The following is a 16,342-nucleotide window of genomic DNA, read 5'->3' as shown; positions in this document are numbered from 1 at the left end:
GGTGCCAATTGGCTAAATTTATATAAAAATAAATGAATAATTTTATAATCTTTAAATATAATATCATTTGGTTTGATGGGGGGGGGGGGCAATCATCCCATCACCCCTTCCTGGACCCGCCACTGCTTAGCGACCACTTAAAAGTGAATATTGTGCTATTAAGGTAGCATTAATGCAACAAAATGCGTGTAGGTGGCGAAAATATGCAAAAATTGATTTTGGGCCACCACTGTGGCTTTGGGCGCAAAGATTATAAAATGTGCATAAGACATAATTTGTAGGTTACACTGTGTTGTGTTATTTTACATAAGTAATTTATCAATAAAACGAACAGATGACGAAAAAAAAAACAAAAACTGGAGCCCGCCAAAGCATATATGAGGTTTACGGCGCCACTGTGCCGTAACGGTTGCTTATGTAAAAAAAATGAATAGGGCCTAATTTTTAGAGTAAATAGTGGTCTTTAACTTTCTTTAAGTTTTGTTTAAAAAGAATGCATAGGTAATGAGAAAATCGTAAAAACATGCTCGCCAAGGGATAGGGGTAGTTTCTGCAGTATAGTTTCAAGGATAGGGGTGGTTTCCGCAGGGATGTTGCAATAACCATATATATTTTTAAAAACCCCCCATTTTATTTATTTTTTTTTTTTAGCTACAGAGGTTGCAATAGGAAATCGCTTTTGGTGTCCATGCATGGGTAATAATAACGTGCACAAAATGATATATGAAGCATATTAATAAAGGGCAGTGTGTGTGAAGGATTCCAAGAAAATCACTTTATTTATTAATTCTTCTTTTTCTTAGGGTGGTCCCGGGAAAAAAATGGGGGTACATTATACAAATTTGTAAATAGCATCAGTACATGGGTAATCGCTGAAAGTTTTTTTACTCTACCATAAACGTTTCAGATGGTATAAAAAGGGGTTTTTTAAAATATAACACCCTGTAATTAAAAAAAGGGCAATTACCCTTAAGTGAAACCTATACCAAAAAATCAGTCAATTATTTGAGAATAATTGTCGCAGGATTTCTTCTTAATTCCGTTACAGTTAAGGAAAAATGTATATTTTTTAAAAACATCTTTTTTAAAAACTTGTCAATTTTAGGGCGCCACCCCTGCTAAACGGTGGATGATAGACAGATGCTGTCGGGAAATAAATCGTGGAAAATATAGTCCTCTTCATATTTCTATAAAAGAATTTTTTATAAAAGGTACAGGAAGGGCTACGTTCCACAAAAACCACAAATTACCCCCTTTAAAGGGGTTAAAAGGGGGCTTCCGGCGCGAATTTTTTTCAGAAAAAGTTAGTTTTATAATAAGCACCCCTTGATATACCAGAAAAAAAATAAAACCGGACTTGTGTCCATTTTGCAAGGTTCAACCTTTGTTTCCTACACTACAGTCATTTTACATATTTAATAAGTTTTGGGGTTCGATGAGAGAGGGCATTGCTACTAGCCTAATTTTATGTTGTTATGTTGGTACACTCTCCATATGAAAGTATGGGAAGTTTCATTTAAATCTGTCACCCCCTCTGTGGCTCAGTGGTAAGAGCGCCTACCTTTGGATCGAAAGGTCCGAATGGTCGTGAGTTCGAATCTCACCAGGGTCAGAAATTTTTCGTTTATTATAAATTAATAATCGAAAAATAGTTTCTGTCCTTGTGGGATCGGTACTCACCGGAGGGACCGCAGACGTTCGGAAACAATTAGCGTCTCTTTGCAAAGACAATGACGTCGACTTTGCAAAGTAACAAGACACTTACTCAACACACACACTATACATTACTCCCCTGAGTTAGTGATAAGTTATAGTATCAAAAATCATTATGAAATTGATTGGCCAGTTGGTTGTGAAAACCAGTGCCAATAAAACACAACACACACATTTAAATCTGTCAATTAATTCTTTGTATAAAAGCCATTCACTATCGAAGTGTCACAGTATTTTTACAATGGAAACAATCAATTGTCGTGCAGTGATTAAATTTTTATTTTTGGAAGGCTTCAAAGCAAAGGAAATTTATATGAGAATATTGAAAGTGTGTAAGGACTCTTCGCCTTCAACTAGTGTAGTACAAAGATGGATTGCTGAATTTTAACGTGCGTGGTCGTACAAGCCTTGAAGACGATCCATCATTGAGGACGTTCAAAAACTAACAAGAGTTACAACAGCAGAAATGGTAAAAAAGACAGGATCTGTTATTGGAAAATAATCAGGTAACAGAAAGAGATTTAGCGGAAGCCCTAGGCATCTCATTGGGAAGTGAAATCAGTATTTTTACTGAAGTATTGCGGCTCAGAGAGATGTGTTCAAAATGGGTGCTGTATTTGCTAACAACTGAACAAAAACACATTCGAATGCGATTTTCTCAGCAACATTTAGAGCGTTTTCGACAGGATAAAGTAGAATTTGTGGACCGATTTATGATTAGACTTGGGTCTATCACTATGATCCTGGATCAAAAGAGGCTAAACAGTATTGTGAATTTGGTTCTTCAGCTCAGAAACCAGTGCATTCCGCGTCCAGAAATCGGCCAAGAAGGTGTTAGCATCAGTTTTTGGGGATGCGAGAGGAATTTTGTTTGTTGATTACCTGCAAGCTGGTAAAAAAATAAGTTCTGAATATCATTTCAACCTTTTAGACCAGCTGAAGAAAAATATTCGTTAAAAAAGACCCAGTTTGCAGAAGAAAAATTCCTTTTTCATCAAGGCAATACACCGTGTCATATGAGCATTTTAACAACGGCTAAAATCCATGCATTAAAATTCGCAATGTTGGAACATCCACCCTATTCATCATATTTGGCCACTACAGACTTCCATCTGTTTCAATACCTAACAAAATTTATGCGTGGAAAGCGTCTTTTATCAAATGATGAGTAGATAACAGTTGAGGAAGCGTATTTTGCAGCCCTTCCAGATACTCACTTCAGGGGTGGAATTTATAAATTGGAATCTCGTTGGAACAAGTGTATTGATGGATTCAGGGAGACTATAAGTACTGAATAATAAAGTGTATGTCAAACCATAAAATTGTCTTTCTCTCGTCGAACCGCAAAATTTATTGAACAGCCTATACTGGAAACGCACCAGGTGGAGGCCGGAAAATAAATCTTAGGAAAACCATGGTTTTAGATTTGGTGAAGTTATACAAAGGATCTAGTAGAACGGTAACCAGGGAAAATTTTTTCATTGAACTACCATTGGCTTACTTTTTAAATCGCATAGATCTTTATTTTATCATTATAAGAATGATAATCAATATTAAATAAAAGAGACGTAGGTGATCCATAAATATTCTGCATATTTATAAGAAAATTACATATTTTTATAAAACATTTATATTTTATCTTCTGCAGTTACACACTTTATGGTTGTCGCACCATCCTCCTGCTTTGCCAAGAGTGAGGCAATGAATGGCGCATGCAGCATCATTTAGCTTGACACCTTTCGCTTCCACGCTGAGTACGTCGCAGGTAAATCTCTTTACTCTGGAGTGTTCCTCTAAAAATAAACTCACATTATTTAAGGATACCCCTAGATATATTAAAATTAAAAATATACTATGTACAAAGAAAGAAAATTGTTTCCTGTGTAATGAAAATAATAATATGAAACCTAAAATAATATGAAAGATTTTACCAGAAGAGAAACCATGTACTGAGGAAAAGAGATCATAAGAATAAAATAAAAAATTTATTAAAAACATCTAAAAGAGGATACATTATACCGATTTAGATAACCTAGATAAAATTCGTAGTTGTCAGAAATAACAAGATTGAATACGAAACAATCTACGTTAAAGGAGAGTTGAGATGGTCACTAGCGATTTTAAGAAAATGAAAAATTATTATGCAATGGAAAACTGAGAACAGAATTTAGAACTTTTATATGGAGTTAAATAAAGCAAAAAAAAACAAACAAAACAAGCACGGAAACGTGTTAATAACAAAAAAAAAGAAATACTCAACACAATGAAGGAAAGAAAACATGTTACTACGTTGGTTACATAGTAAGAAATGAATAACATAAGTTAATGCGATTGGTTTTACACGGAAAAGGGGAAGATATTACGGACCGGCGAGAAGACGCTTATCGACGGCGGAAAAGCAGGAACTCGTAAGTGCAAAATAATGATTTTACAGGAGACCAAAAAAACCGAATCATTTTTCATTTAGGGCGTATCTTATTATGTTTAGCAGTACTGTTTTCTGTAATTTAAAGCCTTCTTGAAATTTTTCCAACTTAAACTGCTGGTTAAGTGGTGCAGCTACACTTATTCTAAAGCGAAAACCAAAATAACTTATTTTATGCAAATTTGTCAGTTACGACGTCCTGCCCCTCCGCCGTCGATATCCTGGTTGAAAAATTTAAAACAACAGAGTGGAAAATGGGCCGTGATGGCCAATGTTCTTCAAAAATAAAGAACATGAAGAAGAAGAATAAGAAGGAACATATTTTTGTATTATAAAGAATACATTTATCGAAGAAATCATTTCTCTGCACATTAAACATATGAATGCAAAGGCTAAAGACGATATAAAAATATATAGATCAAAAATCATTTCTGAAGATAAACAAAATTAAAAGAAAAAGAGGATTTTATAAAAATTTAGAAATATTCGGATGACGTAATTAGCTAAGGCATGAAATAATTTGTAGAATGCAAAGATACTAATCTGAAATGGTTAATAAGATACTATAAATTCAATATTACATAAAGAACAAAAAAATGTATGTCTCATAAGTACAAAGTATATACCTTTCTGTTCTGGATTATAATCTTCTGGAATAAATACATCCGGTGGAATAACTTTTGGCTCTTCCTGGTCAATTGGAGAAGAATTAATACCAGCAACAATTGCTAACACGAAAATAGCAAAAATTGCACACTTCATTGTGTCTCTCTTAATATTTTTTTTTAATTTTAGTTGTATTAGATGCTTGTCTTAAAGACTGATGCCAGGACAACGAGGATCGTTCTTTATATACCTTTTTGCAAAGAAATACAACAAAAGGCAAAGGGGATTTACTTTTTATCTTTACGCAGTGAATTACCATTTCCAGATGGTAATGAATCAATACATATCGATAACAAACGATTGGAAAATAATAACGACCTCAAACATTGACTAAAAACATAAAGCGCGTTGCATTGCATTAAATTGCATTTGGAACAGTTTATGGCGATAATAAATACAAAACTTCCAAGAAGTGAATTGCATCACAATCACGTAAAAGTGAACTAGCTATTGGAGATTGGGATTTACCTTGTTCATTTTGGCAATAACTGTTATACAGGGCATTGTACAGGGTGATTTCATTCCAAATCACTCAATTTTGGATCAAAAAATCTTTTGGATGTCCGATTTGTCTAAAAATTGGTATCTAGCATCTGCCGGATGTAGAAATAAAACATTTAAGTATAAATATGTAATATTTAAATAAACATTTCTTCTTTTTTTGTGTGAAAATGTTATTTTAAGCGATTTTACAGTGATTTGGTATTTATTTAAACAAATTTGCATTTTTTATCGTAAAGTATCAATGGAAAACATAATATTTTAATAGCAGAGACTCAAAAAAATGTCATTGTATGGCATTATAACAAGTTATTTTGATTCAAAACAAGTTTTTGATCAAATTTCATAGTGTAGAAAACGTTAATATACCGTTTTTTACATTTTCCTCCATTCCCAAAATAAGTCATAATCGATTTGGCTGAAAATTTGCCCACAGATAGCCAAAACATAGGACTTTAAATGGTTAGAAGGATTTGAATTATATTATAATACCAAAAAAGTTACATGCAATATCATAGTCAAAAATATAGGCCTCTAATGTAAGTACAATTAACTCGGAAAACATCGACCTCACGACAAAAATTTTTAAAAAGAAAATTTAAATAATTGTAAATACGATTTATTTGGAACATTTTCAGTTCCTAACATTTTTGTCGAAAAGTTAAAAATGGCCGAGGTATTGAGCAAAAACGGTTCTCCTTTAAAATCAAGATGGCGGATAACGTAACGGGAGAATTCAGTAGCGATTTTAAATTTAGGCTACTATTGACCTCCTTAACCCTTAAACGCCCAACCTTTTTTAGGTTCCATGTACGCCCAAGGGTGGGTAAAAAATGTCCACCGCGAAAATAGCTAACATATTTATTGAGAGTTGTTGGAAATGGATTAAACTTAAGAATCTTATGCTTAATAAACACAGCATCTTCTAAAATATTAATATAAACAATTTACAAACCTTACAACAAAATTACAATGTACATCAAAATTAACATACCAGTAAAAGCCAATATTCCAGATTTGTCGATTTTCTCTACATTCTTCCTTTCAGCCTCCTCATTGGTGGATAATTATGTTGATAATGTAAGTATACGTCGATAATTAAATGGATTATGTTCCTACGAACGAGAAATTTTAGAGAAACCTTTAGTAACAAGTTTTACCAAGGGTGTACTTTGTATGCCCACCCATATTTAACTCAAGATATTACTTTTATTTTCAAAAATATCGGTAAAACCAAATTAACATTCGATAAAGGGCTGTATTTTTAACAATAAATAATTTTTGAAAAATTTTTTAATACGTAATAAATATGTTACAAGGGAATACGCATTAGGTGGACATTTTTTACCCACTCTTGGGCATTTAAGGGTTAAAGATTAGAAAAATAAAATTTTGGGCAGCTCAGCATACAAGGTCAAAAGCTATCCCGACTGGACTAATATACTTTTTAGTCTAATATTATTGCATGAAATTTTTGGGTATTCTAATATAATTCAGATCCTTGTAACCACTTAAAGTCCTATGTTTTGGCTATCTGTGGGCAAATTTTCAGCCAAATCGATTATGATTTATTTTGGGAATGGAGGAAAATTAAAAAAACGGTATTTTAACGTTTTGTACACTATAGAATTTGATAAAAAAACTTGTTTTGAATCAAAATAACTTCTTATAATGCCATATAATAACATTTTTGAGTCCCTTTTATCATAAATATTATTTTTTCTGTTGATACTTTACAAATGAATATGCAAATTTGTTTAAATGCAATTTTATTGCTGGAATCGAATCTTATGATTGTACATATTAATAATATAAGTATGCAAAATCCTCAGATAGTGTGCTACTTTTTTTATAAGCAAAATGGCACCCGAAAAACTTTTTTTTTAATTTTTGCCCTATAACTCCAAACATTTTAACTTTATACCAAAAACATCCAAATAAAAATTCACCGTAATAAAATTCTGCATAGAGACGTGTTTTCCTGATTTACTTCGACGAAAATGTTGCCCGGAAAATGCGTGTTTTTCCAACAAAATCATTCTTATTCTTGACCGGCGAAATAACAAAACGTAATTTTAAACAGTGTAAAATTATTTTGCGGATTCGAAACTGGTTTCTTAACTAGTAAACAGTGTTTCCGATTAGCTCTTAGTTTTTTATCAAAATTAAGGTGGTTTTACTTGTTAGAAAATTATCAAAGTTGGTATAATAGTGTATTATATAGTGCTTAATCCGATTTTGGGATCAAACTGTAAGTTAGATCATCTTTATTACTATTTTTTAATCAACAAACAGTAAACAACGGTTATAAATACCAGTAACGAGGTAATTAAGTAGCTTAATTACTAATGAACCTGTCCAAGCACAAGGGCCGTAATCAGGCAACATAGGCCCAATATGCAGGAAATTTCAGAGGAGAGATCTTCTGAACTTCAAAATTCTCAAGATGTCATTAATCCATCCAATCAATCAAAATTATATTCAACCGCTCTGACTCAACCTAACAAAAAATTCGCAAGCAAAAACCAAGCCATTTTATTCAATTCACTTCCAAATACAAAAATTGAAGATTATTTAAATGCCATAGCAACTAAAGTCGATCCCAATAAAATTCTCGCCATTTCCAGGATTGTAAACGATCGTATTTGCGTATATTTTACTACTGAAGAAACAGTCACCGAATTTTTAAGAACAGATAATGGAACAATAGTAATCAATCAGGAACGTATCCAAGCCAGGAAGTTAGTCACACCAAGCGAAAAACTGATAATTTCTAATGTCCCCCCATCAATACCTCACAGTATTATAGAGACTCAACTACAAAATTTTGCAATTCATCAAATAACTCCATTGGATTTTCTAAGAATAGGTACAACTAACTCTTTATTTAAGCATATCTTGAGTTTCCGACGCTATACTTACATTTCTCCTAAAAATCTGGAAAATATTCCTGAGTCTATATTAATTAACTATGAACAAATCAATTATCGAATTTATTTTTCACTTGAAAAACAGTCTTGTTACATTTGTAAAGAACAAGGTCATCTAGCCTCTCAGTGCAAAAAAAATACAAACACTCAAGCATCTATCGAAAATTCATCACCTACTGCTCAACCAAATTATATCCAAAATTGCCACCCTATCATAACAGATGCTCAGCCAACTATCCATCCTTCACAATCTTCGCAACAATCCACCAGTCCACAATCAAAAGAAACAACCAATACTTCTCTATTTGATTCAAATCCCATTCAAACACCTATCCAGCCAGATAATGTTGAAATGAATAATCACAGCCAAAATCAACCTCCTACACCCTCTGACACTCAATCGTCTAAACGAGCGGTGTCAGAAATAACGTCTCCTTCAACATCAGTAGACCAGAACCCATTTAAAGAACCTCTGCGTAAATCTAAGAAAGCAAAAACTATTCCTGAAGATAATAAGACTTTAGCAGAAGATCTTATTAAATGCACTAGTTCTTTTTTCCAAGATAATTCTGACAACGGATATTTAACCCAGGAAGAACTAATTGATTTCTTTGAAAATGCATACGGCTCTGCAGATCCTCTCAGCATTGCAAAAACGTATACAGAAGATATCGAAGGACTACTCAATTTTTTAACTAAAATCCATCCAGCATTAACTCCCAAGTATCTGAAAAGTCGCTGTACAAGATTAAAAACTAAGATTAATAAACAGCTATTATTATCCGCTTTCTCTACTGATCACAGTGAATACAGCAGCGACGCCTCTGCTGAAATTTAATACAACATTCAACTGTATACTGCAATGGAACCTAAATGGGTATTACACCCATTTAGAAGAACTTAAATTAATTATAGCTAAGTTTAAACCATCTGTAATATGCCTACAAGAAACCCACTTCAAAGAAGATAACTGTCATAATTTAAGAAACTATACTCCGTACTATAAGAACAGAATAACTGCTAGCCATGCTAGTGGGGGAGTAGTAATATATGTCCATAACTCATTTAATACCGAAGTAATACGTTTAAGAACTGAGTTGGAGGCAACAGCAGTATCTATAAGAGGCCCCCACAAAGTCAATATATGTAATATTTATTTTCCTCCGAACTTAGACCCGTCCATAAAAGAAATAACTGAACTCTTCAATCAAATTCCAGAACCGCGTATTGTATTAGGCGATTTTAATGCCCACAATATACTTTGGGGAGGTAAAAAAACAGATTCCTTGGGACGTAAAATCGAACAAATTGTTACAGATTCTAATATGAATATCCTTAACGATGGAAGAATCACAAGGTTCAATATTTCCACCGGCAATGGATCCCCAATAGATTTATCCCTCTGTGACCCTGTCTTACAACCAACTCTGTCGTGGGATGTGACATCCCATTTGCATGGAAGCGATCATTTTCCTATCCTAATTACGAACAATAACCATATCTCCTCATCAATTCCATCCAATAAATGGTGTCTGAAAAATGCAGATTGGTCTCTATATTCCTCTTTAATTTCACAAAAAATTTCTCAGTTGGTTCAGCCCTTTGATACAGACATTGATATTAACTCCAAAGTACTCCATCTCGTACAGTTTTTAACGTCAATAGCTCACGAGTCCATAGGTTATTCAAAATTTCCAAAAAAACGTGCTCCAGTCCCGTGGTGGAATTCCCACTGCGAAGCAGCAATTAAAGAGTCAAAAAAGGCGTTTTATAAATTAAGAAGGCACCCAACTTTAAATAACCAGCTAGAATTCAAAAGATTAAGGGCGTATTGTAGATACACCTTAAAGAAGAGTAAGAGAGAAGCCTGGAAAAATTATGTATCATCTTTAAATTCATCTACCCCGACTTCTGAGGTTTGGCAAATGATAAGCAGAATGTACGGGAAAAAATCATTTAACACCATTCATTACCTAGAACATCATAACCATATTTATTCAACTAAGCAAGAAATAGCCTCCGTACTAGCAAACGTATACCAACAACATAGCAGTGACGAAAATCTATCTACAAGTTTCCTAGCCCATAAAAATAAATTTAATAATGCATGTATAAATCTTGATGACCACAATAATTTACCTCTAAATGCCATATTTACGATGGATGAACTGTTAGAAACTTTAAACAAAGTTAAAGACACTAGCCCAGGGCCTGACAACATCCCTACGACATTTTTAAAAGCTATGCCAACGGAAGGAAAACAATATCTTTTGGATCTTTATAATTTCATTTGGACAAATAATGTTTTCCCCATTGATTGGTACGATTCCATTATTGTACCAGTTCTTAAACAGGGCAAGAATAAATCGGACCCAGAGTCTTACCGACCAATCTCCCTAACATCTAATATGTGCAAAGTACTTGAAAAAATGGCAAGCAACCGACTAATGTGGTACCTAGAAGATCGACAGCTACTTAGCCCTATACAAAGTGGATTTAGAAAGTCCAGATCTACATTAGACAACATAGTGGATATTGAATCTGTAATTCATGAGTCATTTGGATGTGGTCAAGAATGTCTGGCTGTATTTTTTGATATAACGCGTGCATATGATACAATCTGGAGATCAGATATCATAAGAATCCTGTCAAGTTGGTCGATTAAAGGAAATATTATCAAGTTTATTAATAATTTTTTATATAGGCGAAACTTCAAAGTTCGAATAGACAACTTTCTTTCAGACTCTAAAATCCAATTAAACGGTATTCCTCAAGGGTCTACTCTTAGTGTTGCACTTTTCCTTATTGCCATCAATGACATCGCTAAGTCACTTAGCCCATTAGTCAAAGCCCGTCTATTTGCTGATGATCTTGTTATATTCTGTCGTGGTAAAAATATATCAACAATGACGACCCATATACAGCAAGCCATTTACAAACTAGAGAATTGGTCGAATACTACTGGCCTAGAATTTTCACCCACTAAAACGAAAGCAATGATCTTCAGTAAAACTCCAAAGAAACAAGTAAATCCACCGAAACTCTTCCTAAAAAATTTACCAATAAAGTATTCAGAATCGATCAACTTCTTGGGAGTAAAACTGGATAGCCGACTATCTTGGCAACACCACATCCACTCTCTCCGTCTGTCAGTTCAAAACGGCCTTAACTTAATGAAAAGTATCTCTCATAAACAATGGGGTGCCGATTTCCAAACTCTTATGACTGTATACAAAACCCTAATTCGTTCAAAACTAGATTATGCTGCTGTTGCCTACAACTCAGCCAAAGGTTCACTATTGAAAGTGCTAGACACAGTTCATAATTCAGCAATTAGAATTGCACTGGGAGCACACTACACAAGCTCAGTTGAATGTATGTATGTTGAATCAGGCGAACCATCCCTTCAACTCAGGAGAGAATACCTTAGCCTCATGTATGCCTTAAGAGTATCAACTAACCCACATGTACCTGTTTATAAAAACACATTTACAGATAGATTTCCATCGACATTTAATTGTGGGAAAAGATTGGATCCTCCGTTTTATCATCGAGTGAGAGCAACGTTACAGAGCTTAGACACAATAATTCCACACACTTACAATACTTTTAAAGTCAGCCAACACATATTACCATGGACAATTGCTCTCCCTGCTTGTAATACAAACCTATCTGCATTCAAGAAAGGTGACACACCAGCAAAAATCTTCAATCAGAGATTATTAGAGATATTAAATGGTTTTAATGATCACATCCATATTTATACCGATGCATCCAGATCTGCAAATGGAGTAGGAGCGGCTTTCACAACAGATAACTATAACAGTTCCTACCAGCTCCCTCCCCAAACCTCCATATTCTCAGCTGAACTCTTTGCTATCCTCCAGTCATTAAAGTTTGTTAACACACATGACATCAAATTCTCAATAATCATTAGCGATTCCCTAAGTGCATTAACGGCCTTGAGGCGGGTATACCCCAAACATCCTATCCTCCTCTTAATTAAGGCGGAACTCTTGATATGCCAACAAAATCAAAGATTAGTTCAGTTCCTCTGGGTACCATCACATTGCGAGATAAGTGGAAATGATAAAGCTGACACATTAGCAAAAAATGCGAGTGAGAATCCCTTAACAGACATCATAACTACTTGCGTTCATACTGATCTAAAGCAATATTTTAAAAACAAGATCATGACAAAATGGCAAACAAATTGGAACGAATCAAACTCTACATTAAGAACAATCAAACAAAGTATATCACCGTCGAAACATCCTACAAAGAGAAGAGACCAAGTGCTCATGTCCAGATTGCGACTTGGTCATACGAAGATCACCCACGACTTTTTATTAAAGAAGGAAGCCCCTCCGATGTGTTATGTGTGTGATAGTGAACTAACAGTGCAACATATAATAATAGACTGTCCCCTCTACGTTATAGAACGGCAACATCAACAGTTACCAACCACAATTAAAGATTGTTTAAGTGAAAGTAATTCATGTAAGACTCTTAATTTTTTACGTACTATAGGACTCATTAACCAAATTTAATATACCTAAATTTTGTAATTTGATGTAAATACAGTTCATTGCTAATAACCCTTGTGGTTGAAGCAAATTGTAAATAAAAAAAAAAAAAAAAAAATTATTTTGCAAAAACATGTTGATTTTTTGGTTACCCATAAACAATTAGAATAACTTTTTAACTTTGGCTAAAGGTTATAAACCAAGGCCAGAATCAGAACAAAAAAAACTTTTTAACCGTTACTTGTAGAAAAATTAATTTTTCATATTTAGAAAGACTGAATTTTTATACACATTTAGAAAGAAAAACAATTATTGTCCTAGGACAATTAGGCACGAATTTAGCCCCCCATTTTTATGGATTTTCGCATATTTTTGCAAAATAATTTTGCAATATTTAGAATTATTTTTTGTCATTTTTTTGTAATAATTAAATTAATAGAGTGAATCTTCTTTCATGAACTATCCAAAGTATTACTGTAACTTCATAATTTTCGGACTTATAGTGTTGCAAAAAAAATTATTTTGGGATAAACAAATTAAATAAGTTTTAAACTGTTTGACCGATTGCTTTGAAATTTAGGGTATGATTTAAGCACCAGATGTCTCAGCATTCCGTGTAATAAGAAGGTTCTTAAAGTGCTTAACTTTTTAGTAATAGACGAAAAAAGCGAAAATTTACCGTGTTTTGATCTTCATTTGTTTATAACTATGTATATCATCAAAATCGGCTGCAGGAAACATATAGGTTATTATTACAGATGTCCGTACTACTCAAAATATTTGGTTTTGGCCGGTAGGGGGTTGTGTCACCAACATGATATTTTTTTCCTTATTTCTCTGAACTAGCAGCCCGAACTCCTACTTTCCCACAAGGAACTTTTCTCATTAACAATTAAACAAAAATATATTTTAGAATAAAACATGGAAAAAAGTCTTGTCGAGACCTGCTAGGAGAAAATATGTCCTAGCTGTTGCTAAAAGTCCTAGAATATTTTCAGACTTTCCTTTATAAAAAAATATAATTAGAACTGTCGTAACCATAGCGATTACTAATGAATTTTGAAAAGCCAGAAGGACAAATTGATTGTTGAATAGAGAGACTCAAACATTATACAGGGTGTCCAGAAACTCTACCGACAAACGAAGACAGGAGATTCCTCAGATAATTTTAAGACAATTTAATCCACTTCACCTAGTCCGAAAATGCTTCCTAAAGGAGCTAGAGCTTTTTGAATGTAATTAGTTTTTCTTAAATACCTTCAGAACGCTTCTGTTTAGAAAACCGAAAATTTGTACACATATTTACTCTCCAGAAATGAATCGATTCCATCCATTGCGAATTTCTAGTACCGGTCAAAGGCGTCCGTTTTGGGTAGAGCAACGGTTATTTTATCGCATAACTTTTTTGTCTTCAACTTTTAAGCATTATTGATACTGGATTATTAAATTGTGATATATTCTAGTACTAAGAGATGCTCTTACTTTAAGTCAGTAGGAAACACCTTTTTCTAGAAAAATCGATTTAAAAGTTTTTAGTTTTGGGAATTTGAAAAAAAAAATTAGAAAAAAACGATGTATTTTACCAACTTAAACCAAGAGTAACTTTTAATGCTCGAATATCTCATAATTGAATAGTCTAGTGTCAAATATACTTAAAAATGAAAGACAATGAAGTTATGCTATAAAAGAACTGTTGACCTACCCAAAACGGACGCCCATGACCAGTACTAGAAATTCGCCAATAGTGAAATAGATTAATCTCTGGAATATAAATAAATGTACCAGTTTTCATATTTCTAAATATTTTTTTTTGAAACTTTTTTTTGAAATTCAAGGAACGAAAAATTTTCAAATCGATTTTTCTAGAAAACAGTGTATCCTATCGACTTAAAGTAAGAGTAACTTTTAGTACTAGAATAGCTCACAATTTAACAACTCAGGGTCAAAAATGCTTAAAAATTAAAGAAAAAAAGTTAGGCGATAAAATAACCGTTGCTCTACCCAAAACGGACGCCTATGACCGGTACTAGAAATTCGCAATGGATGGAATCGATTCATTGCTTGAAAGTAAATAAGTATACCAATTTTCGCTTTTCTAAATAGAAGCGTTCTGGAGATATTTAAGAAAAACTAATTACATGACGCCATCTTCAAAGAGCTCTAGCTCCCTTAGGAAGCATTTTCGGAATAGATAAATTTGTTTAAATTGTCTTAAAATTATTTGAGGAATCTCCTGTCTTCGTTTGTCGGTAGAGTTTCTAGACACCCTGTATATCTTTGACGTAGTATATTGAAATGGGCGTCTCCAGAACTATGCCGATATTCTTTCTATGCGACCCCCTATTTGGGACATAAATAAAACCTAACCAAAGAAGAAGTCCGCTGATAACCACAGTTAAACGGGAGGAAAAGAATGATCTGATCAGACTTGCCTGTAAAATCTTAAAAAGAGTAAATATGAGGATAACACCTATAGTCCGTTCTTTAACGGTAAAATATTGCAAAACCTCTAAATTTTAAAGAACCGCTTGGATTGACATGACATTTGGCATACACATAGCTAACAAGTCAAAGAAAAAAAGTGATATTGTGCCGATATGTGATTTTGCCCTGGGGGTGGTTTTCACCCCCTCTTAATGGTGAAAAAATATTCGTCCAAAGAAAGTCAGGAAATGGATAAACTGGCTAATTTTAAGTAACTTTTGTTCTATAGAGTTTTTTCACTAAGTCAATACTTTTCGAGTTATTTGGCAGTGAATATGTTCATTTTTTCAACAAAATAACCACGCCTTTAGACGGTTTTCGCAAATAACTCAAATAGTAAGTATTTTGTCGAAAAAACATTCTTATCAAAAATATAGCCTGTAAAAAATTTAAAAAAATGGTGTATATATCACGTCTCTATACCTAGTAGAAGCAGCTTTATAGCTAATGAAAAATAGGTTCATATTCGTCATATTCCAAATGGAATACTTTAACGTGAAATAACCAAAAATTAAGTACATTTCGGGGAAAACTCATTTTAACTTATTTAAAGTGTTTAAAAAAATCTTCATTTTTGTTTTATAAAAAAATTTTCTAGCGTCAAAATTAAACAAGTTACGCTCAAAATAAAGTTAGTCCCTTTTGGTTTTGGTAAAAAAATCGAGAAATTCACCCCCTAATTAGTATCTTAAATAAACTTAATCGTTACGACTTCACAAGTTTCTTGACTCGTGTATATATTGTTTATATGATCTGTAAGTTTTATCGGTTCAAAGTCCTTATTTTTAAAAGCGCTCTAGTTAAAAGGGGTTGAACGAGTCACTGATCACAAATGTATGCAAATTTAGAAACACCAAATCTTTATCAATTTTTATCTAGGAGAAAAACAAAAAAATACATGATATTCAGAAAAGCAAATTTGACTTTTTTGTGTTTCGAGATTTTTGGTATCTCTAACAATTTTTAAGTTATTTTGAAAAAAACATATTTTTGAAAATTTAAGTTTTTAAAAATTTTACTTGGAAACCAAATTTTTTCAAAAATAAGCACTTAAAATCGATGAAACTTACAGATCATATAAACACAACATAAGTAAA

At 33.2% G+C, this 16,342-nt stretch overlaps 1 protein-coding gene across 1 annotated transcript; it reads right to left on the bottom strand.

Annotated features, from left to right (window-relative positions):
- Positions 1 to 3,286: 3,286 nt before the first annotated feature.
- On the bottom strand, positions 3,287 to 5,118 carry LOC114344222 (tenecin-1). The gene is made up of 2 exons (XM_028295068.2): positions 4,765 to 5,118; positions 3,287 to 3,506 (listed from the first exon to the last, which is right to left on the bottom strand). Exons 1-2 carry the CDS (start codon positions 4,898 to 4,900, stop codon positions 3,349 to 3,351), a joined length of 294 nt encoding a protein of 97 aa, XP_028150869.1. The 5' UTR covers positions 4,901 to 5,118; the 3' UTR covers positions 3,287 to 3,348.
- Between the last annotated feature and the right edge of the window lie 11,224 nt (positions 5,119 to 16,342).

The sequence above is a fragment of the Diabrotica virgifera genome, chromosome 1 (assembly GCF_917563875.1).
Source record: "Diabrotica virgifera virgifera chromosome 1, PGI_DIABVI_V3a".
Lineage (NCBI taxonomy): Eukaryota > Metazoa > Arthropoda > Insecta > Coleoptera > Chrysomelidae > Diabrotica > Diabrotica virgifera.
The sequence above is the reverse complement of the archived record's forward strand: the minus strand, read 5'-3'. Positions and strand labels throughout refer to the sequence as shown.

Coding starts and splice junctions, on each gene's coding strand:
- LOC114344222 (XM_028295068.2), bottom strand. CDS start 4,900: ATGAAGTGTGCAATTTTTGCTATTTTCGTGTTAGCAATTGTTGCTGGT. Junction 3,507..4,764: donor TTATAATCCAGAACAGAAAG/GTATATACTTTG, acceptor GTTTATTTTTAG/AGGAACACTCCAGAGTAAAG.